This window comes from Choloepus didactylus, chromosome 2 (assembly GCF_015220235.1).
Source record: "Choloepus didactylus isolate mChoDid1 chromosome 2, mChoDid1.pri, whole genome shotgun sequence".
Lineage (NCBI taxonomy): Eukaryota > Metazoa > Chordata > Mammalia > Pilosa > Megalonychidae > Choloepus > Choloepus didactylus.
In genome coordinates this window covers 113,545,440-113,568,331 of record NC_051308.1, presented here as the reverse complement: position 1 = coordinate 113,568,331, position 22,892 = coordinate 113,545,440, and the positions used below count along the sequence as shown (strand labels likewise).

Genomic DNA, 22,892 nt, shown 5'->3' with positions numbered 1-22,892 from the left:
GGGTACACCTTGGCTGGGCAAAAGGAAAGAGGAAAGCTACCCTTGAGAGAACAAGGCAAGAGAAAATCAGTTGGGGAACAAAAATTTCCCAAGAATAATTCACAATGCAAACATTGGTTTTGAATAAGAAGAGAGGAGGCTCAGAGAGTTGGAGAGAAACACAGACAACACTCTTTCAAGCTTTTCATTTTCCATGGTGGAAACTGAGAACCAGAGGTAGAATATCTGGCTCTGAGTTCATCCTAATTGCCAGGTGGATAGCCTCTCAGTGCCTGTGACCTTTTCCAAAAGGCCGCTGCATACAGAACAGGCTTTACGCAAAGGGTTTCTTTGGAAACCTTCCTAGTTTCACAGTGCTAATGAAACTTGTCTTTTCAGATTTTGCAAAGCCACAGAAAGATGTGTGACCAGCAGAAGCAGCAGCAAGAGTTTCCTGCATCTTGCGTGAAAGGTTCAGGAATAGTGCAAAGTACCCAATGCACCTCTGTGAAATGTCCAGCTCCATGTCAGACAAAAACTGTTTGTGTGACTGGACCCGCTCCATGCCCAACTCAAACCTATGTGAAATGCCCAGCTCCATGCCAGACAACCTATGTGAAATGCCCAGCTCCATGCCAGACAACCTATGTGAAATACCCAGCTCCATGCCAGACTCAAACTTATGTGAAGTGCCCAGCTCCTTGCCAGACTCAAACTTATGTGAAGTGCCCAGCTCCATGCCAGACAACCTATGTGAAGTGCCCAGCTCCGTGCCAGACGACCAGTGTGAAATGCCCAGCTCCATGCCAGACTCAGATGTGTTATGTCCAGCGCCCTTCTCCTTGCCCAACTCAGACCTACTATGTGCAGAGCTCAGCACCCCAGTGTTGTGTCCCTGATCTGTGCTCTGCTCCCTGTTCCACCAGCTACTGCTGCCTGGCTCCCCGTACCTTCGGGGTGAGCCCCCTGAGACGCTGGATCCAACGGCCCCAGGACTGCAACACGGGATCATCTGGCTGCTGTGAGGATTCTGGGTGCTGTAGCTCCGGGTGTTGTGATTCCGGGTGCTGTGACTCCGGGTGCTGCTGTTTGGGAATTATCCCCATGAGGTCCCGAGGTCCTGCATGCTGTGACCGTGAGGATGACTGCTGCTGTTAAACACAGAAGGACAGCCCCAATCCAGAATTCATTGCTTACTAGCCAACCCTGCCACTTCCCAACTATCCCTTCGGGAGCACTCACTAGCCTCTTAACCCCCTCCCTGTCATTCCCAGTAATGTAGACCCTCATTGCTTCTCTTCTGAACTTTGCTTCTTTATTAAGGCAGCCTGCCAGAGTTAGTACAACCCCTAAACTTTGGCAAGAATAAAATGTTGAATGCAATTTACAATGACTTCTGTATGTTTCTTTGGTCTGTATTTATGCTTCTCTATCAGATACTCTTCTGCCTCCCTCTCTTCCATTTGCTTCTCAACCAGACAGAAGGTCTGAATGGATACGAGCAAGCAGACCTAGCTCATGAAACCCCAACCTGGGATAAGCATATCCTCTAGAATGCTATGAATTAACCTCCTTATATAAGTTAGCATGATCTGAGGCTGGATATTTTGGGGTGAGGGCTGCCTCTTTCCCTGAGGCCCTCATGGTAGCATTATTGCTATGTGCAAACTCAGAGTTCATCTTTCTGGATGCTAGAGGGATTGTGAAATCAGCTTTGCTCAGGAGCATCACAGGATGGCGTCCAATGATGACTTGAACACATGCAGGACTTTATGGCTTATGTTTTATCATCTGATGTGTTTTCCTTTCTGAGGCCACAGTGTAAAAGGCCTGAAAAAAGAGGCTAGGACTCCCCCAAAGTGGGAGAGATTTCCCCTATGGGCCTTGGAGAGACAGCAGAGGCAGTGAGTGAGAAGTCCCAAGAGGAAAACAAATCTCACAGGAGAAGCATGTGGGTCCCAAGGCCAATCACCCTCCCCATTGGCTCTTCCTTTTCCATTGTTTTAGTAATTCTGGAGGGTTTGAGTTGGATTTCTAAAATTAGAAGCTGTGAATGCACACAAAAATATAGGTAGAGGGATAACTATTGGTCAAAAAACCCCATAAGACAGGGAACCTAGGAGGCATGCAGGATGTTTGGTGAATGTATAAATGAATGCATCATGAATGAATGAACAAGAGCAGGGGATATTGTATTTGTTTGTAAGCAATTTTTGTTGATTCACCCTGGGATGCTAGTAGAGTCATCTTGAATACAGTGCTTCCTTTGACCATCTAAAACACCTATGGCTTCACAAAACATACTCCATCCCTCCATCGAAACCCTGTAAATCTGCAGCCTGGGCTCTGGACACACCCTCAGAGCTGTGAAGCAGCCCTGCCCAGGACTGTGCTTTCCTCTTGTACCACTAAGCGGCACCTGCATTTTAAGAGGCCAGAGTGCTGTTTATTCTATAATTGATATGAGAATGCAATGATTTTTAATATTTATTATTTTAAAGTTAAGTAAGTAGCACAAGTTCTGTAAAAATTTTAATAATTCAGACATTTCTGAGTAAAAATTAAAAATTACCCTTCAACTTCCAATTCCATCCCCTTTGCCAGGGATGACCCTCTCATTTTGGATTGTATCCGTCTAGACCTTTGTCTAGGTGTTGCTTGTACATTAACTACACAGAGCTAAACAATTCCTGAAGTCTCTAGTGATACTGGTCTCTGCAGAGAATGGCAGCCAAACAGTCCAACTTAGCAGAGGCATATCAAAAATATTATAGGGAATCCATCCCATAACCTATAGCATACTTCTCAAAATCCCATTTTCTCTCCTTCTTGGTTCACTTAGGTCCCGCAACAGCTCAGGAGCCTCTCACTAAACTCCCTCAAGTGCTCTCAAACATTCAAGAATTGTGTATTCTCTTATCTCTTTCTCCATTTTCCTTCCCTACCCCAACCTTGGCTCTGGTTCCAGTTCTGCAGATAGATCGCGTCTCTCTGGTTCCTTTTTTTGATAATGAATAGACTTTATTTTGTAGGGAAGTTTTAGGTTTATAGAAAAATTGAGAAGAAAGTACAGAGAATTTCCATATACCCCCTCTCCACCCCACATACAGTTTCCCCTGTTGTGAGGGTGATGCATTTGTTACAACTGATAACCCAATATTGACACATCATTATTAACTAAAGTCCATAGTTTACATTAGAGTTCACTGTTTGTGTTGTACAGTTCTGTGGGGTTTTTTGCAAATGCATAACGGCACGTATTTACCATTATATGATTGTACAGAGTAGTAGCTTCACTACCATAAAAATGCCCTGTGGGCCACCTGTTCAGTCCTCCCTTCCTTTCCCCCAAACTCCGGCAACCACTGATCTTTTTACTGTCTCTATAGTTTTGCCTTTTCCAGAATGTCATATAGTTGGAATCAAACAGTATGTAGCCTTTTCAGACTGGCTTCTTACACTTAGCAGTATGCATTTAATATTCTTCCATGGGTTTTTATGATTTGAGAGCTCATTGCTTTTAATCTCAGTAATATTCCATTGTATGACAGACCAGTTTGTTTATCTAGTCACCTATGGAAGGACATCGTGATTGCTTCCAGTTTTTTAGCAATTATGAATAAAGTTGCTATAAACATTCATGGGCAAGTTTTTGTGTGTACGTAAGTTTTCAATTTATTTGGATAAATACCTAGGAGCATGATTATCAGATCATACAGTAAGCCTACGTTTAGCTTTGTTAGACACTGTTTGGTTACCTTTTTTGTTTGTTTGTTTGTTCATTTGTTTTCTCTACACTTCATCAAATCTTGAAACACTTGTTTTCAGTGGACTTGACCCAGGGTCAAAACTTTTTCTCCAGCTGTTCTAATTCCCTCTCTAACCCATTTTACTGATTCTGTATGGGGTGGGAGAGGAAGAGATTATAGACTTAGGATTCGAAAGCATAATTATCTTTAGAAGGCAGTATGAGTGGGAGGAAAAGCAGGGATCAAACACTCAAATATTCATAAATCTCAACCAATTACATATTTGATAGATTTTTCCTTTTTTATTGTGATAGTAAAACAATACATATGACTAGCTTTTTTCATTTAATAAGTGAATGTTGACCATAATTTTGGTTAGCTTATATAATTGTATCTTTTATTTTTGTGGTTTTGTTTTCTAACATTTTTATAGTGTGGCTAGTACATGATTTATTTATTTATTTAATCATTCCCTTATTGCCCTTTTTGATATACATTTTTGTTACTCTTTCTCCCTCTTTTTTCTCTCTCTTTCTGGTTATTATGTAAGTTGCCACTGAAATATTTTTAAAAAATTTTTAAAGTTTTACATTGAAATATAGCATGCAGAAAAGTGCACAAGTCATGTGGCTCAATGAACAACCTGTATAACCATCTCCTAGACTCCAGAAAGTTAGTCATTTTGAAAACAAATAAAACAAAGTCCCTCATCCCCATGAAGTACAGGAATGAGTTGGAAGGGATGAGCAGATCTGAAATATCATTCTATAACCCCCTCAACCTTAGGAAGAGCCTCTGCATATTGGTGGATACATAAAGAGACATGTAAAGAAAAGCAGCAGCTGATGGGATCTCGGCTTTCAAAGTATTCAGTTAAGCACCTAGGAGCACCTCCCAATAAACCTCCCAGTGTTGGCAGGGGGGCCCCCTTCTCTTATTCAGGCTTCAGAGCAGCCTGAGACCAGGACCTGAGAATTGCTCATGAACCTAGTCAGTCTGGAAGGCCTACAAGCAGATTTTGTGTCTGAATTTCATTCATTCATCTAATAAATATTTATTGGCCATCCACTTCATTCCCAGAACCATCTCTACTGACAAGGAGCTTACAGCAGAGAGGGAGAATAAGCAATCAAATAATCCAATAAGCAAATGCATCTATGACCGGAGCTGTGAAGGACGGATACCAGATGCCCTGACAGCCTGTAGTATGCACATTTTCCCTGGTCAGAAAGAGTGGAAAATATTTTCCTGAGAAAGTGCAGCTTGAGTCCAAGGTTGAATAGGACTTAATTATAGAGTGGTAAAGGAAGGCTTCTCCAGGAAGAGGCAAGAGCATGCACAGGGCTTTGTGGGGGGAAGGAGCTTGACAATGTAACATGGACTGATGGAGGAGTGAGAAGGAAGCAGAGGGGCAGGAGGGCCTGGTGGTCCTGCTACAGAAGACGATGGTATCCAAGGAGCCAAGTGGCATTAGTTTGCCTGGTTCTCTCCTAGCCCTGCAATATGTGGACCTCTGTGCCTGGGTCCAGTTTGTGCATATAAAAAATGACAGCTTGGGCTGTACTATTAGTTAGATTGCTTCAAGGGCCATCATTAGGTGATCTTTGACTACCAGTACAGGGATCTGTACACTGAAGGATGAGTACTGCCTTGTTTCTTCTAAATCTGATAGATGAGAAATGTGACCTTCAGAATATTCAGTTTCAAAACATTTTTAGGCTAATCAAAGGTTCACCATATCCTATTTTTATAACTTAAAACATGTCGATGCACCATTTCCTATGTAAAATAGCCCAGATTCCCAGACTATTGGTCCCTCTACAATATTTATGGAGGACTTACTATGAACCATTTAGAGAAATTGGTAAATCCAGAACATGGAATCAAGCCCCTGAGAAACTGGGAAGAGTTTCCTTGGACAGGCTGAAATGCTGTTATCCTGGGATCTAATATGAGTCTGCTTCCCCAAAATTTTTCTGGAATAGAAAATTTCCCTGGGTGGAATTCTAAACATCATTCCCTGGTGGATAGTTTTTATGATGTTTACTCTTTCAGGAAAATGCTAATGCATACAAATAGACTTCAGAATATTTGCAAAATTAATTAATAAGAATATAGTCATATACCTCTAAATTCTATATATGAATGAATAGCCAATATTATTAAATATGTACAAGAAAATTTCTCAGATCTATTTATGTTTGACACAAAATGGAAATGGAAGAGGGACATTCCCTTTATTTATTGAGTACCTAGTATGTGCCAGAAACTGTGTTAGTCACTTTACATGTGATGTGTTATCTCATATGAGCAAAGCTAGGACTGATCTGAGTTACCTGGTAGGTGCAGAGGGAACAACAGCCAGTGGTAAAAACTGGACTTCTGAGTCAAACACATTTAGTGAAACTCTGACTGCAGCCAAATTACAAGATCTTTCCCTCAGAGGAATGATGTCTCATGAAATTGCCTAAAATAGTGCCTAGCACACATTAAGTACATGATACGTAAAGCTGTTTTCCCTGTCCCCAGTTGAAGGGGCTATGGCAGGGGGTATGAAAGTCAACTTAGAAAGTAAGAGGGGGTAGCAGATTAAAAGTATTAAGGGATTCCCATGGTTTGAAATTGCATATTTCTATAATAAAATGCCATGAGAAAAGGTTTTCACTTTGGACAAAATTATGGAAATGCGTAACCTGACATTGAAGACATACATTGTCTCCCAGCTACTCACGCATTTGTTCTTATCCCAGCTATGCCACAAATTCCATTTGTAACATTGGATCAGCCTCTTCATCTCTTTGGGCTTCAGATCCCTCTGTAAAATGAAGAAGTTGGGTGAGACAATCACTAAGGGTCTTTTCTAACTTTGTCCATCTGTATTTCCAATACTGTGAATTTTCCTCCAAGTTCAGAGAGGTTATCATTCCAAGAAAATTGGAATGGGGTAGTGGCTTGATGGATAATCACCTGCATTCCTTAAAGGGACTAAGGGAGTGGGGCACCCCGATAAAACCTCCTCTCCAAATCAGTGCATGACAAGAAGGGGAATCTAGACCAGGTTCTCAGAAAGAAGTCGGTTGGGGAAAATTTCATAATCAGATATCATTCCTCGTCATTGGTGTAAGCACCTCCACCCAGCTGATAGGTTGCTGATGTCCCAATTAGCAAGTCTGCTGTGTGAGACAGATGGGTGTTGAGGTGGGCTGGGCCACAGAGGGAAAGAGAAGAGGTGGCATAGTATGTACAGCACGAGAAGGCTGAGAAAGGCAGGCAATGTGTAATGCTCTCAGAGATCCCTGTGGCCAGCCCTTGTAGCTAGCTCACATGGTGCTCCACTGGGAGCATGAAGTTCACCTTAATCTACTGGACTGGTGCTCTATAAGAGCTGGGAACTAGGTCTCATTTGCTTAGACGTTCCCAGAGCCTAGCACAGGTTGGAATTCAATACATTCTTGTTAAATAAGGGAATCTATCCTATTTGTGAGTCTATCCTATGGGAATTTCTTGTATTGTCTGAATCCAGTCTGATTGCCCAGGAAATGTCAGGCTAGACTCATGGACTTAGCTTCTATGGACTTTTCAGACAGGAAAATCTGAGTCCACTGACCCTGTCAGAGTGCTAAGCACTCCATTTGCCATACTTCCAATCACCCTGACTCAGATAGCACCCTGCTCCCCCTCCTCCCCCTACCCTGCTCTGTTTTTCTTCCTAGGACTTTTTACTAACTAATACTGTATTATATAACTTATTTGTGTATTGTTTTTTCTTCCTCATTAGGATGGAGATACTCTGGAAGCAGGGGACTTGCTTATCTTATTCACCTCTACATCTCTAGCTCCAAGAACAATGTCTGCCACATAACAAATAGCTAATCTATATTTACTAGAAGAATGTTGAATCTCATTTAATCCTCACCATTACTCCAGAAGCAAGTACAAATTTTATCCTCACTTTTTAGCTGAGGACAGTGAGCCTTCTCAAGGTTAAATAACTTGTACAAAGTCACCCTAATAGTGGCTTTGATTTGAACATACCTTACTTCAGTGCCTTGGTTCTTAAACTGTATGTGGTTTTCCCCTGTAATCTAGAATTTGAATTCTCATATGGGGGGGCTTCATTTCCTCATGACATCTGAGAATCTGCTTCTGGTCAAAGAGGCGTAGTCTTTGTCTTCAATCTCTTTCCACTCTATGCTCCCTTGCTCTCCAGGTCTCCTTTTAAATACTGCCAGTAAATTTTAACTAAAAAACTACACTATAAAGTCCAGTTTACATGCTCTTTTTGAATTACAAAACAATTTCACATTTACTATCTCAATAAAACGACCTTATATAATAGTAAAGGAAATATGGATATCAATGTTGCTCAAATTTAACAGTGCGGAAACTGAGATTTGGAGAGGCTAAGCAACTTGATCCAGATGACACAGTAAGTAGGTGGTGGGGCAGGACCCAAAAAAGTACTCTGTACGCAGATCCCATCCTCATTTTCATTACAGCTGCTGTCCTCTTGGGTCCTTCCATTCTCTATATCCTTCTTTTCTCCCCATCCTTCTGTTCCTTGTCCCCCTTGATTCTTATAACCCTCTGAAAATATTGCCAAAGATCTTCAGAATAAGCCTGTTTCTTCCAAGGCAAATTTCTTGTCCCTTTCCTCTTAAAAGCTTGCATTTTCACTATCCCCATGGTTTACTAATTGGAGATCCATGGCCTGGGGATAAACCAAGATCATCTGGAAAGTCAAGGCAGAGGCATTTTGGGGCCTTGCGTCTCAGGAGCTACCTGCCTTATCCACACCCTGGAACTCTCCTCTTTCAGTTCCCACACCTTCAGGAAGTGTTTACTGATTCATTTAATAAATACTTAATGAGAACATACCCTGCACTTGGTGCTGGGTGTGGGGTGTGTTGCTAAGTGCTGGGAACACCAAGCTGAAGCAGGCGTAGTCTCTGCCTTTGAGAAGGTCACAGTCTTCTTGTTGAGCCAGCTTGTTAAACAACAAAATAGCAGGATAAACACAGTAAATAAGATATTATGGAGACCTAGAGTAAAGGTCCTCAGTTATCTCAGAGGGGGAGGCTAGGGTCGGGGCAATCTATGAAAAGCCTATTAGTAAAGTTTAGGCCAGTGACAAGGAACACCTCCGCCAATGAGGTCATTTACCTGAAAATGTACTTGTGAGAACAATTGGAAGCCTAGGATGTAAGTGTCTTCCTCCAAAGACAATTTGCATTGGTTTTTGCCAGGAGACAGGTGCTCTCTACCCCATGGTTACTTTTAACAAAGTTCACGGATGGAGGGCGGATAGACCACTCCAGGAAAGTAAATGAGGCAGCATGTCTGTCCAACTGGTTTACTTCTGATTCTGGCTTACCCTAAGGGAAAGCCCAGCTTCCTGTGGGAGGGTCTTCTATCAGACTTGCAATCCTGTGAGGGATCAGGACTCTGAGGTCTGTCATCCTCGCCAAGCACAGTTACCAAAAAGAAAGGGTGATTTAACCTTAGGGCACAAGTAGCTTCCTCACTCAGCTAACCCCTCTGCTTCCTGTTTTTTCATTAGTTTTTGCTTGGTAATGCCTATTCCTTATTATCTGTAATCTCCTTCCTCTCGTTTTAGCTGTTTTTATCAGGGCAGTTGATTTGAATAATTGAAATCCAGAGATTCAATAGGAGGTCTCTCAAACTCTGTTCCTCAGAACACAAGTCCCAGAAAATGCCCCATAAAAAAGGGTTTCATACTGGGAAATAATGTTTTGTAATGACCTTCGTGGTATTCACGTTTGTGGTTACTTCAGACGGGCTCTGAAGAATCTTGATGTAGAGAGAGCTGTTTAAAGCTGTAAAGCCTGATGCTTCCTAAACGAATCTGATTATGGAACTACCACATTTTGTGCATATATGTGTTATGCATGTACCACTGTCTAACATCCTGATAAGCATTTATGTAAACGACACATTAAACGTGCATTTTATGGAGTAGTTTCCCAAATAGGACATTCATTTTTCCAGTGGTTTTGTTCTTCACACCTTTGGGAATGAGGCATCAGAAAGCACTTCATCTGTAAAGATCTGAGGTACTTTCTCAATCGAGATATGCAAAAAAGATCTACATATTTCTAATGCCTATGACCTTCTAATTATCATCCAGTTCCACATACCTGGACTATTTCTGGGCCATTGGCTGTTTGATGGCTCCATCTCATGACCCAGCTATGAGAATATACAGATGCAGATAAAAACCATTGAGCATCTACTATCTGGAGGGTATTGACTAGGCACTTGCCCATAATTTAATTCAATTATAAATTATAAAAATTCCCTACAAAAGGCAATTGATGGGTATCTTCCCAATCCCAAAAATCCTGATAGTGTAATCCCTTTATAGTATAAAGTATAATGTATAAGCTTACACTGCTAAATTCCCCTCAGTGTGGTATATTTGAAAGAGCACAAGCTTTGAGGTCTAATACATCCAGATTATAATTTTACCTGTACCACCTACTAGTTCAGTAAACTTTGACCAGATATTTAGTTTCTTTGAATTTTAATCTCTTCACTTGTGAAATAGGAAGATTATTACCAACCTTGTAGCATTACTATAAAGATTAAACAAGATAATACATGTAGACTCTCTGAGCCATTGTGGATATTCCACATTGTTTGTTTTCTCCTCTTATCTTCCATATTTGATAGTAATTTTGTGCCTCTAATCGAATTCATGGCATCTTTTTAATTTCTCCTTCTAATCCTGTCTCCCATATGGCAGACAGATATCCTGAGCCCTGTGCATGAAACTATTTTTAGGACCAGAGGGACTCATGGCCAAGCTCTTTAATGAGATGAGTGTCCTGCTTCTACTTCTATGTTATCTTTGTAGGAAAATGGGACATTTGGGTTGTAGTCTTATGTGTCTGTCTTAGGCGAGCTGTAGCAGTCTATGGTTCTGTGAGTGGTGGGTTGACTGTTCCTGTGAAGTAGATGGATATTCTTGGTGTAAATAACTTACAGGCAAGGTAGATATTCTTATAGGAAATGGGGAGCTTGGAAGACTACTGAAGCAGCTACTTCTGTCTATGTTCTCTAGAATTCCAGGGTATGTATGAGAGAACACTCCTGGATTTGGGGAAAGGAGACTGCTGCCATATAGTAGAAGACTGAGTAGAAAGAAGAGCCTCCTTAGGCAAGGAGAAATGAACTTTATATTGTGAGCAAAATCATCTAGTAGCAGTTGTGGTACATTCTTATTCTATCTCACCCTTTTTAAGATGCTCCCATCTTTGAAATAGTATTGTTATTTTTAACGGATCAATCTGTCCTCATTTTGACATGGTGGATAAAGGGAAGATTTAGGACCTGTTTTGGAGCCTCCCATATGCTCCAGGATTAATATATCATTATAGAATTGTCCTTCTGCTCAAGAACATGTGATTGGATGTAAGTTCCGTTCAACACATGCAGGCACTCTGGGGCTGTGGGAACTGGGGAAATGTGGCTGACAGGAGGGCTGAGTATTGAGAAAGATGCAAAGTGGAGTTAACTCGAAGGAAAAGGAGACCTTTAGAGTCAGAATTTTGTTCTTGGAAAAAGAACTTTAATTATTTGTTGTAACCTCCTCATTGTGCAGAAAGCTCAACTCTCTTATCTAAGGCAAAGGCACAAATTAGCTGCAATTTTTGGATTAGTCTGTGCCATATAGCATATGATTCCCATCCTTGTACCTTTTGCATGTTCACTGATCCCAACGTATAAAAGGAGCAGTGAATATTAGTATGGAAATTTCCACAAAAGAGCTAAGAAAGTGGGTCTGTAAAGAAGCTATTAGAAAGTTAAGCTGAGCTCCATTTATAATTCATCAAAGACCAAGAAAGACAATTCTTCCTGGAAATCTCTGAAGATTCCAGAAATACAGTAAATTCTATGATGTGTATAACCTGTGCATCATTATTGTTAGCCTCTGAGTGTTGCTGGGAATGGCAGAAATTAAACTCACTGAAAAATGGAAAGATGTAATGCACTTTTGGTGAACACAGAATAACTAATACTAGATTTGTCCTCTCACTGTAAAAACTATATAACTGAATAAAATTTATGAAGCAATGGTTTTCAGACATTGAAAATAGGAAGCACAAGATTGTGGTCATTGAGAAAAGAGGAACACACAAGGTGAGCCACAGGTTTGCTCTAGGACAGGGAGGTACAGGGTAGTGCAGCTTAATCAGAGGAGAGTGATCCTGTTGAGCTCTGGAAGTGAAGACTGGAATTTGCAGGGACTGCTGACACAGCTGGAAAATGTGGGCAGGGTAAAAGAAAGGAGCAAGATGTGAAAAGGAAGAGGCCAAGAAGTCTGTGTGGGGAATCTCTGTGGATCTTGGCTGAGGGCCACTGTGGAGGCACCTTGCTAAAAATCCAGGGCATTCAGAAACCAGAAAGACCACATGTTAGGAACAAGTCCACACATTGCAGTTAGATCTACTTTAGATATGCCCTAATAAAGTCTAAAATCAAACCTTCACGTGCCACTAGTAAAATAATTGCCGAAAGGAACAAAACCTAACAGATCTTAAAGGAAGAGGGCATAATTTAGAATCTTTATAATGTCAACAATATCTAGCATACAATCAAAATTTCTAGACAAACACTTATATGATCCAAAATCAAGGGGGATAAAGTAGTTTAAAAATAATAAAAGAGATTCCAGGATAGCCTAGATGTTGAGATTAGCAGACAAGAAATTCAGGACAGATATTCTAAATATGTGTATGCATTCAAATTGGAAATATAGATATAGTGAGAAAACAGGCAATTCTAGCAGAGAAATGGAAACATTAAAAAAGGGAAATTCTAATACAAAATTATAACATCAGAAAGGAGGAAACTGCAGAAGAAAGGGACAGTGAACTTAACGATAGATTAATAAAAAGTATTTTATCTGAAGGATTTCAGTGACCTGTGGGACAATATAAAGTGGTCTAAAATACATGACATCGAGTCTAAGAAGTAGACAAGAGACAGCATAGGACAGAAAAATATTTAAAGAAATAATAGTTGAAAATGTCCCAAATTTGGTAACTAACAACAATTTACAAAACCCAGGAAGTTTAGTGAACTCCAAGTAGGATAAATATAAAGAAAACTGTGCTTAGGCATATAATAGATGAACTCCTGAAAACCAAAGATAAAGAGAAAATCTTAAAATCAGACAGAGGTGAGGGTAAAGACACTTCAGAGTGGAGAAACAAAGGTATGAGTGGTGACTGGCTCCTCATGAGAGATAACAAACCTAATTTTGGATGGGTGTCCATCCTGACTTGTGGACTATCCACAATTTAGAAAAAATTAACAAAGGCTATGCTTATTTTTAAAAAAAGATTAACCCATGACAAGATTAATCAAGATAAGTAAACAAGAAATCACAATTTACCAATGATAGGGTATCACTAGAGGGCCTATAGATATTAAAAGGGTAAAAATTATTACTTACATCTTTATGCCAATGAATGTGGCAGCTTAGATGAAATGGACAAATTCCTTTTAAAAACCTACTAAAAATGACACAAGAAGAAATAGATAACTGAAATAACTCTATGTCAAGCTAATCAAATTCAAAATAATAATATAAATCTTTCCCATAAGAAAAATTCCATGTCTAGATGGTCTATTCAATCACGTGTTTAAGGAGAAATAATATAAAATATACTATTTCAGAATATGGAGGAGTAGGAAAAACTTCCCGCTTATTTTGTGAGGCTGGTATTATCCTGATTCCAAAACCATGTAAGGACTTTACAAGAAAACAAGGTTGGGATCAAAATCCCTCATGAACATAGACACAGTAGTCCTCAACAAAGTATTAGCAAATTAAGTCCTTCAACATATACAGATGATAATATATCATGACCAGATGAGTTTTACCTTGGAATACAATGGTATTCCAACATTAGAAATCAGTCAATGCAATTAACCGTGTTAAGAGAATAAAAGAGAAAAATCACAAAATATTCTCAATAGATACAGAAAAATTATTTGACAAATTCAGTACACATTGATGATTAAAAACCCTCAGCAAACAGAATTAGAAAAGAACAAAGAGCATCTGTGAAAAACCTACATGTAACATCATATCTAATAGTGAAATGTCGAGTGGCTTTCCCCCAAATATTAGGGACAAAGCAAGGATAATTGCTCTCACCTCTTCTAATCAATATTGTCCTAGAGGTCCTAACCAGTATAGTAAGACAGAAGAAATAAAAGGCATACAAATTAGAGAGGAATAAATAAAACTATCTTTATGTACATATGCCACGAAGTCTAAATAGCAAATACTAAGGAATCCACAATAAAAACAACTAGAATTAATAAATGAATTTATCAAATTTGAAAGAAGCAAGGCCAATGAATTAAAAAATCAATTGTATTTCTATATTCTAGCAATAAACAATTGGAAAGTGAATGTCACTAAATACATAAAGTACTTAGTATTGAATGCAACAAAAGTGTTTGTAGATCTCTACTAAACACAAAACATTACATAATGTTATTAAAGAAGATCTAAATAAATTTAGGGATTTATACTATATTAGAGGATTGGATAACTTAATATTAAGGCATCAATTCTCCCAAAAACTTTGTTTTAAGAAAATGACCAGCTGATTCTAAAGTCTGTATGGGACCTGTATTAATCAAAACAATCTTGAAAAAAGCAACAAAATTGTAGGATTCATTCTATCTTGTTGTAAGACTTACTATAAAGCTATAGTAATTAAGAAAGTGTAGTATTAGTCTAAAATATAAAAATAAATAAATGAAACAGAATATAAAATCCAGAAATTAATTCACACATATGTGATAAATTGGTTTTTGACAAGGCACCAAAGCGATTAGGCAGGTAAGGTGTGGGAAAACAGTCATTTCAATATACTGTAGTGGAAAAACTACGTACATGGAAAAAAACTGAACCTAGATCTCTACCTCACATCATTACCAAAATTAATTTAAAATTAATCAAAGATATATTTAAAATCTTTAACAATAATACTGTTAGAAACAAACAAGAGAAAATCTTCATGGCCTTCTGGTTGGCAATGATTTTCTAGACAGGACACAAAAAGCATCAACTAATAAAAGAAAAAGTCAATAACGTGGACTTCATCAAAATAAAAATGCTCTTCTCTTAAGAAGACACGATTAAGAAAATAAAAAGGTAAACTACAACCTGGGAAGAAATATTTGCGATACATATATATGGCAAAAGACATATTCAGAATCTATAAAATAACACTGACAACTCATTAATAAAACAAAAGTCATTTAAAAATAGGCAAAAACATGACTAAATTTTTCACAAAAACAATACATGGTTATTAAATTTAAAAATGCTGAGCAGCATTAGTTATCATGGAAATGTAAAATAAAAACTACAGTTCAATTCTATATCACAGCATCCAGAATGGCTAAAATTAAAAGGCTGACAATATCAAATGCTAGGCTGTGGGGTACATGGAATTCTCATACATAGCGGCTGTGAGTATAGAATTGCACAAGCACATTGCAAAATTTTAGCAGTTTACTATAAAGTTAAACATACAGTTATAATACAATCCAGTAATTTCAAACTTAGCTATTTATCCTAGAAAAACACATGTCTACATAAATTTGTACAGTACTGTTCATTGGAATTTTATTCATGGTGCCCCAAAACTAAAAGCTCTTGTGTTGATTAACAGATAAATGGATAAGAAATTTTACCTTCATTCAGTATAATACAATTAGCAAAAAAAAAAGGAGCAAAAGAAGCCAAACACAAAAGAGATATGGTACCATTTATTAAGAGTCTAGAACAGACCAAACTGATCTAAGGTGATTGAAATCAGTGCCTGGGACATGGGATAGAGGGGCAGGGTAAATTGCAAAAGCAGGGGAGACCTTCCTAGGGTAATGGAAATGTTCTACAACTTGATTAGGGTGGTGGGTACATTGACTTATATAATTGTCAAGACTCATGAAATCTTATACTTTAAATCTGTGCATTTTATTGTATGTAAATGAAATATTAAGACAGTTGATTAAAAAATGACAAGAACTTGTATTATTGTTTTGTGCATACAATGGGTAATGTGTAATTGGGGAAGTCTTCACCTGATCTTCAGTCAACCCTGGAGAGAGAAAAAATGTGGAAGAGAGGATGGTTATGGTGTCCTGGAAAATAGATGCTTAAGTCAAATATTGCAGCTTATGGAAAGAAGAGTACATGGGTGACATCCTATAGTGAGTAAGTAGGTCCAAGAGGTTAATATAGAGAATTTTCAGCCCTATATCTGTTGAAGAAATTGAATTCATAGTTAAAATCTCCTCACAAAGAAAATCGTAAATCCAGATGGTTACACTGGTAAAATCTACTGTAAATTTAAGGAAGAAATAATATCAATTCTGTGCAAAACTTTTCACAAAATGGAAAAGGAGGGATATTTCCCAACTCATTTTATGAGGCCAGTATTATCTTAATACCAAAACCAGACAAAGACATTATAAGAAAAGGAAAGTACAGACCAATATCCCTCATAAGCATAGATGCAAAAATTCTAAACAAAATTTCAGCAAATTAAATCCAACAATATATAAAAGGAATAATATATCCTAACAAAGTGGGATTAATCACTGGAATGTGAGGTTAGTTTAAAATTCAAAAAATCAGTCGTTGAAATTCACCATACAAAAAACTAAAAAAGAAAAACCAAAGGATCATTTCAATAGATCCAGAAAAAACAATGGAAAAATCCAACACCTGATAAAACCCAGTGTTCCTGATAAAAACTCATGGCAAATTAGTAACAGGAAGGAACTTCCTCAACCTGGTAAAATGCATCTATAAAAACCTATAGCTAACATAATGTTTAATGGTGAAAGTCTGAATGCTTTCCCCTAAGAACAGGATCAAGACAAGAATGTTCACTCCCATCGCTTCTATTCAAATCTGCATTAGACAGAGGTGCCCAGGCTTTGGGAAGGTAGGGGAGGTAGAGGAGCCTGCACAGGGTGGCAGGAAGAGCCCCCGTCAAGGAGAAAATGTGAAAAGACAAAGGAATGTAACCTGGAGAGTCCATTGATATTCTCTATCCTCTCCTAACACGTAAGTGAAATCTCATGTTCTCAGAGATGCATGCTTCTACATCTGACATCCTCCAGGACTGGCAGGATACTGGGAGCCATCCCTCGGCAGAGATATGCTGGAGTTTAAGGAGAGGAAGGGATAAGAAGGCCTGGAATAGGGAAGAAGGTAGTGGTTGCAGGGACAAGGGAGATGTGAAATTAAGGATGGGTAGGTATGTGGGTGCTGGAGATCTTGATTTTAAGTTGAACATCTGATTTGACTTTGGAGTTGACTTAGGTTGAGTGATCTGTCACAATGCCCTGTCAGAAGAACCAGCAGCAGTGCCAGCCCCCTCTCAAGTGTACCGCAAAGGCTCACCCCCATGCCCAGCCCTGTGTCCCCCTGTAGTCTCCTCCTGCTTGGCCCCATTCCTGGGGCTTCTGTGGCCCCGATTCTGGGGGCTGCTGCCTGAGCCACCAGAAGCCCCATTTCCCACTGACGCTGGAACCAGAGCCCCGACTGCTGTGGGCGTGAGCTCTCTGGGTGCTCAGGCTGCTGACATGCTCTCGGGGCTGCTGCTGACCTGGGTCCTGTCCACAGAGGAGCAGCAGTGGAGGAACCAAGGACAGAAGGGCCTGCCTTGGTCTGATGCTCCCTCCTCCACTTTACTATCCTCCTCCTCCCAGGGTCAAGCTGCTGAGATACTTCATGTAGCCATGAAGGACTCTGAGCCCTCTGCAGAGTGTCCATTCCTGTGGCTCCCCAGCCCCTTTCTAGTGTATGTGTCTGACCCTGTGAAAAAATAAAGCTTCCCCTTCTCAGGATCACTGACTCTTGCTTGTTCTTAACCAGCTCCTGCCCCAGGTTGGTTGGTGGTTGTCGTCCACCCTCTTCTCAGCCCTGACTGCTACACTGCCCTGCTCTGGGTGCAGCAACTCTGAGGCCCAAAGGAATGGGAGGTCACTGAGTGTCCTCTCAGGCCACCTGAGGGAAGTTGGAGTGAAGTGAGCCAGACATAAGGACCTAGGTGCATAGTTCTCAGGGAAAAGTCCCAAATTTCCCCATGGAATGCACAAAGTATGCATGCACATGTGTGGGTCAGTGGGTATTCTGAGTCAAAGCTGAAGGACTTCCATCAGCAAAGAAGCATAAAATCTCCTCAAGATTCAGGCTAATCAGGTCCACCCATCCTCACCATGTTATCCCAGGCCTCAGGGTGCCAGGATCACTCTGGGGTTATCCTGCTCTGAGGGGAGGGGACCCCCATCAGACTACCTCTTGTCTTATTTCATGTTCTTGCCATCTCAGGCTAGGAAGTCTGCTCTGCCGGTGGGGCTCCTGGGTGGTGCTTCTACTGGTGAGGGTCTGATGTATCAGGTGTGTTTGTGCTATAATCTGGACTCAAAAACAAGGCTATGAGGGTCAGAGGTATCTGGAGCTGGGAGTCAAGGAGGGGTCTGGGGAAGTCAGACAGAGCTTCACTGACATATCATGAAGAACAGGGACAATTTCCACAGAAATTTCTGGGATCTTTGTGTCTTGTCCATTGTGTGTGATTTATATATTTCTCTGATGGTCACATTTCCCTTTGAAATGAAGCCTATGTGCTTGTTTCTAGTGAACTAGCACTGTTTCCTGAAGCCAGATGTGGAAAAAGGGAAAAATTCAGGAAAAGCCTTGGGGTGGTAAAACTGCTTTAAGATTAAGGGTGCAGGCTCTGGAATTAGGTTGTCTTGGTTTAAATCCTAGGTCCAGCACTAACTTTGGAACTTCAGGGAAGTTACTTAACCTTTTTTTGGCTGTTTCCACATCTGCACAATATGAATCATAATGCCATATTATCTAGCATATAGGCTGTCATGGGGATCAGAGGAGACGTAACGTGAAAAATGCCTGGAAAATTCACGGTACACAGATGGTGCTCCAGAGATGTTTTCTTTAAATATTGTTGCCTGCTGTCAGAAAGGAGAGGGTTTCAGGCCTGTGGAACAAAAGGCAAAGAATTATCTCCATCCATGACCCAGATGTGGATGTGGAATTGGAGCAGACAATAAGGCCAGAAGTAACTGAGCATGCTTACCTCTGCCCTCATTCCCTTCAGTTTCCATCTACCACCTTCTCAGGCCCAGCCGCTCTGCACAGCAGGTGTCAACAGAGCTGCGTTCTCTCCTCATGTGAATCATTCTCTTAAACCTGCTGCCCACACTAGCAGGTCAGTAAGTGGTTTCTTCACTTATTTTCTATTTCCTTAGCAACTGTGCACCCATGAATGAAGAGGTCTATGTAAAAGGAATCTCCAGTCTTTGCTCACGGTGGAGACATCTGACCAAGCCTCCTCATGGACAGGTACCTCACTGCAGAATGGGGAGAATGTAAGTATGATGGCCTGTGTCATTCCCTCCCTCCCCTGCCTCCTCATGCATGAGCCCAGGTAAAACTTCATATTCCTGTTTTAAAAGGAATCAGGGTTTTTCATGGTTTAGAGTGGGGTGAGGAAAAGAATTCTGAATCCTTTTTAAAAACACATTCGTATATCTTAAGAGGGGGAACTTAGGTCTTCATGTATCGGGCAGAACCAAATTCATTTATTATAACTACAAGGTTCATCATGATTACATTTTAAATGTAATTTTATTGAGATATATTCATGCACCGTACAATCCATCCAAAGTATACAATCAATAGTTCACAGTATCATCACATATTTGTATATTCATCACTGTGATCATTTTTAGAACATCTGCATGACTCCAGAAAAAGAAATGAAAAGAAAAAAGAAGACCCCAAACATCCCATACCCCATCCCCTGCCCTCTAATTGACTGCTAGTATTGCACTTTACCCAATTTTAAGACTTACAATAGAGGTAGGTTAACTAAGACAGTGTAGTATTGTCAGAGCAAAACATCTATGAGTCCGGGCAACGGACTTTTTTTTTCCTATATTGTTATACAATCATTTCCAAAGATCAGGGGTACTGAATTACATACAGTTCAACAACTTCAGGTATTTCCCTCTGGCTGTCCTAAAACATTAAACACTAAAAAGAAATATCTATGTAATGAGTCAATAGTCATAGTCATTTGTTAAATCCTAATTTCTCAGTTATACCTCCTCATTTGATCTTTTCTCAATCTTCAGGGACATATGGGCAATGACCATTTTAATTTCTTTGTGTTGAACTTATGGGGTAGAGGAATGAAACTGGTTGATGTTCTTGGAGAATCTCTGGGTTTCAGGTTTTATCTGGCATAGGATCAATCTGGAGGACTTAAGTTTCTGAAAAAATAATCTTACTAAGAAAAACTTTTATAGAGTCTCAGATAGGGCCCAAGGCACTCCCTAGGATTTTCAGGAATACTGTTGGTTGGGGCTTGGCATACTGTCATAGTTTGCAATATCTGCCCAAAGCTTGCGTAAGAGTAACTTCCAGAATGACCTCTTGATTCTATTTGAACTCTCTCCCACAATTCTTAGAATCCTTAATTCAATAAAAGATGAATAATTATCCCTTTAGTCCTGTTAAATGCAAAGAGTTGTAGATCTCTGACCTATCTATAGTCTTGTTTACAATCCTTTCTCCGTTGTTTTCATATTATTATTCCTCTAATCACTTAGAAGCTTCCCTCCCCCAGATACCTGCTACTTGGCACTTCTCTGTGTCTCATTTTCTTATGTCAACACAGATATCTACATCGTTACATCCTGCATTCACCTTTCCCATCTCTATCTCTATTCATTCCTGTCACTTAGACTCTACCTCCAGAGAGTCACACCATGGTTTTTCAGAGTTTGAGGAGAGAATCATGCCCCCCACAAAAGACCTGTTCCAGTCTTAACCCCCGGTCCTGTGAGTGTGAATGCATTTGTAAACAGGACCTTTGAAGATGTTGTTATTAGTTAAGGTGTGGGCTCATTTGTGAGTAGGATCTTCAAAGATCCTATTTGTATGACCAAATTGAATCAGGATGGACCTTAATTTATATAAATGGAGTCCTTAAAAGGAGAGCAAGTCTAGGTAGATACACAGACAACTGTACAGAAATAGTAGCCAGAAGTCAGAGAAGCCAGAAGTCAGTGGAAACCAGAGGAGCAGACGAAGGAGAGGAGAGAGAGAAAGCACCATGTGATGGAGGATTGCCACAAAACCACAGACTCCGGGAGAAAGCAAGCCCTGCCTGTATTTTGATGATGGAATTCCAGCCTCCAGAACCATGATATAATAAATTCCTGTTGTTTAAGCCAATCAGTGTGTGGGATTTGTCACAGTAGCCCTGATGGACTAACTAAAGAATAAATCGCCTTGCCTATTGTAACTACTGCCTGCCTCATGTTAAAGTTGGTGGAGTACTTATCTGTTTGGCCTTCTATATAGTAAATTCTAGAAGGGCAGTTTCCAAATCTCTCTGAACCCCCCCCAATACTACCTAATGCAGTACTTTGTGTATAGAATGGGTTTAATAAATAATGTTGAATGAGACACACCTAACCTTCATTTTCTATCCCTATGTCATAAATAACCACCTGTGGACTTACTTGTGTCTAACAAGGAAAATAGAGCAAAATAAAGACTTCTGATATTACCAGATAATATCATCCTCCTCTGTGACAAGGGAGTCTGGCAAGACAGAATGATGCCTATTACAATACCAAAGCATGTAAAAAATAATCATAATTATCAAAATAGTAGTAATAGTAGTTTTAGCGGTAGCAGCCCTTTTTGATTTGCAGCCATGTACGTGGTACTGAGCTCGGTGCTTTATAGGTAATTTCTTATTTTACGCCTACAGATGAGCAGTACTATGATAACTATTTTACAGACAATGAAATTGTAGTTTAGAAAATATGAGTAACTTGCCTAAGATCACACAGCTTGCCCATGAAGTAGGGGTGCTGGCTTAAGTCTCTTTGATGCCAAATCCATGCTTTTAAACTGATATTTTGAATTGCGTTCTGTTTGTCTTAGCTCCCACTTTGCTTTCAGTCCTTTGTTCCTCCAGTGTCAGCTCCAGCCTCTCTCTTAGATGAAAGTGTAATCAGTGTTAGTACCATTGTCACTTTCATCCATTGTCTTTGGCTTTTGGAACAACCCTTCCTTCAAAACCCCAGGTCAAATCAATCTCTCCATTCTCTGAACTTCTGTGTAGTTCTTTTAATCAGCACTACATATTCCATAGACAATTTGGCATAATGGTCTAACTTTGACTCCCAAGCATAACATACAAATAATGATTTCTTTAGTCTACTTTTTTCTAGTCCATCATACATCTATTTCAAACTATTTGAAATGATGACTTCTTTTTTGTCTGTTTCTACTCCTTTCCAAATACATTATAAAGCAGTATCAGAACTTAAAATTAAAACTACTATTTTCAAGGTCACTGTTAGCCTTGAAGTAGACAAATCTATGGATTCCATCTCATAGAGTTTGGCAATGTGGATCTTCTCTCCTTTTTTGAAATTTCTTTTTCTATTTTTCCAGAGTGCCATGTTTTTGGTGGTTTTTTTTTTTCCTGTTTTTTCCAACTAGGTATTTCACTTTTCTTTCTTAGACTGCTAATTTTTACAACTCCTTTTCCTACTTATGAAAAGTTAGAATAACATTCGAGTTCTGAGCATAGTTCTATCTCTCATTGTACCTTTCTATTTTCTTAGTATGCGTGCTTTCTTTTAGTGACCTTATCCACTCCCTCGTCTTCAAGTGGTTACTTAATCCCCAAGGAACTATTCCAATTTGAGTAATGTGGTGCCCTCCTACGTATTCAGCTGAAGCCCTGGCAAACCCCAACCAGAGGATCCCTCTGTGCTCTTAAAAAAAAAAACACCTCTGACTACAATTTCTGCTCATTAAGGATAATGATGTCCTTATTCAAGCATTTTAACCCTGTGCCTGCTAATTAGTACATGTTCAATCAATGTGAAAGTAATCCACTTAAGTTTTATTTTATGATTTTTCTCTACAACTATTTAGATACAGACATGCAATAGCTCAATAATACAGCTATTGTAATAACCAAGCACTTGCATTCTTCAACTTCAACCTTAAAATAAAAGGTCTACTAGAGCTTCTAAGCCCTA

The 22,892-nt window shown here is 39.6% G+C and overlaps 1 protein-coding gene across 1 annotated transcript; it reads left to right on the top strand.

Moving 5' to 3' along the window:
• Nucleotides 1–399: 399 nt before the first annotated feature.
• Nucleotides 400–1,137, top strand: C2H1orf68 (chromosome 2 C1orf68 homolog). Its single transcript, XM_037814410.1, has one exon. It carries the CDS (start codon nucleotides 400–402, stop codon nucleotides 1,135–1,137), a length of 738 nt encoding a protein of 245 aa, XP_037670338.1.
• Nucleotides 1,138–22,892: the final 21,755 nt, after the last annotated feature.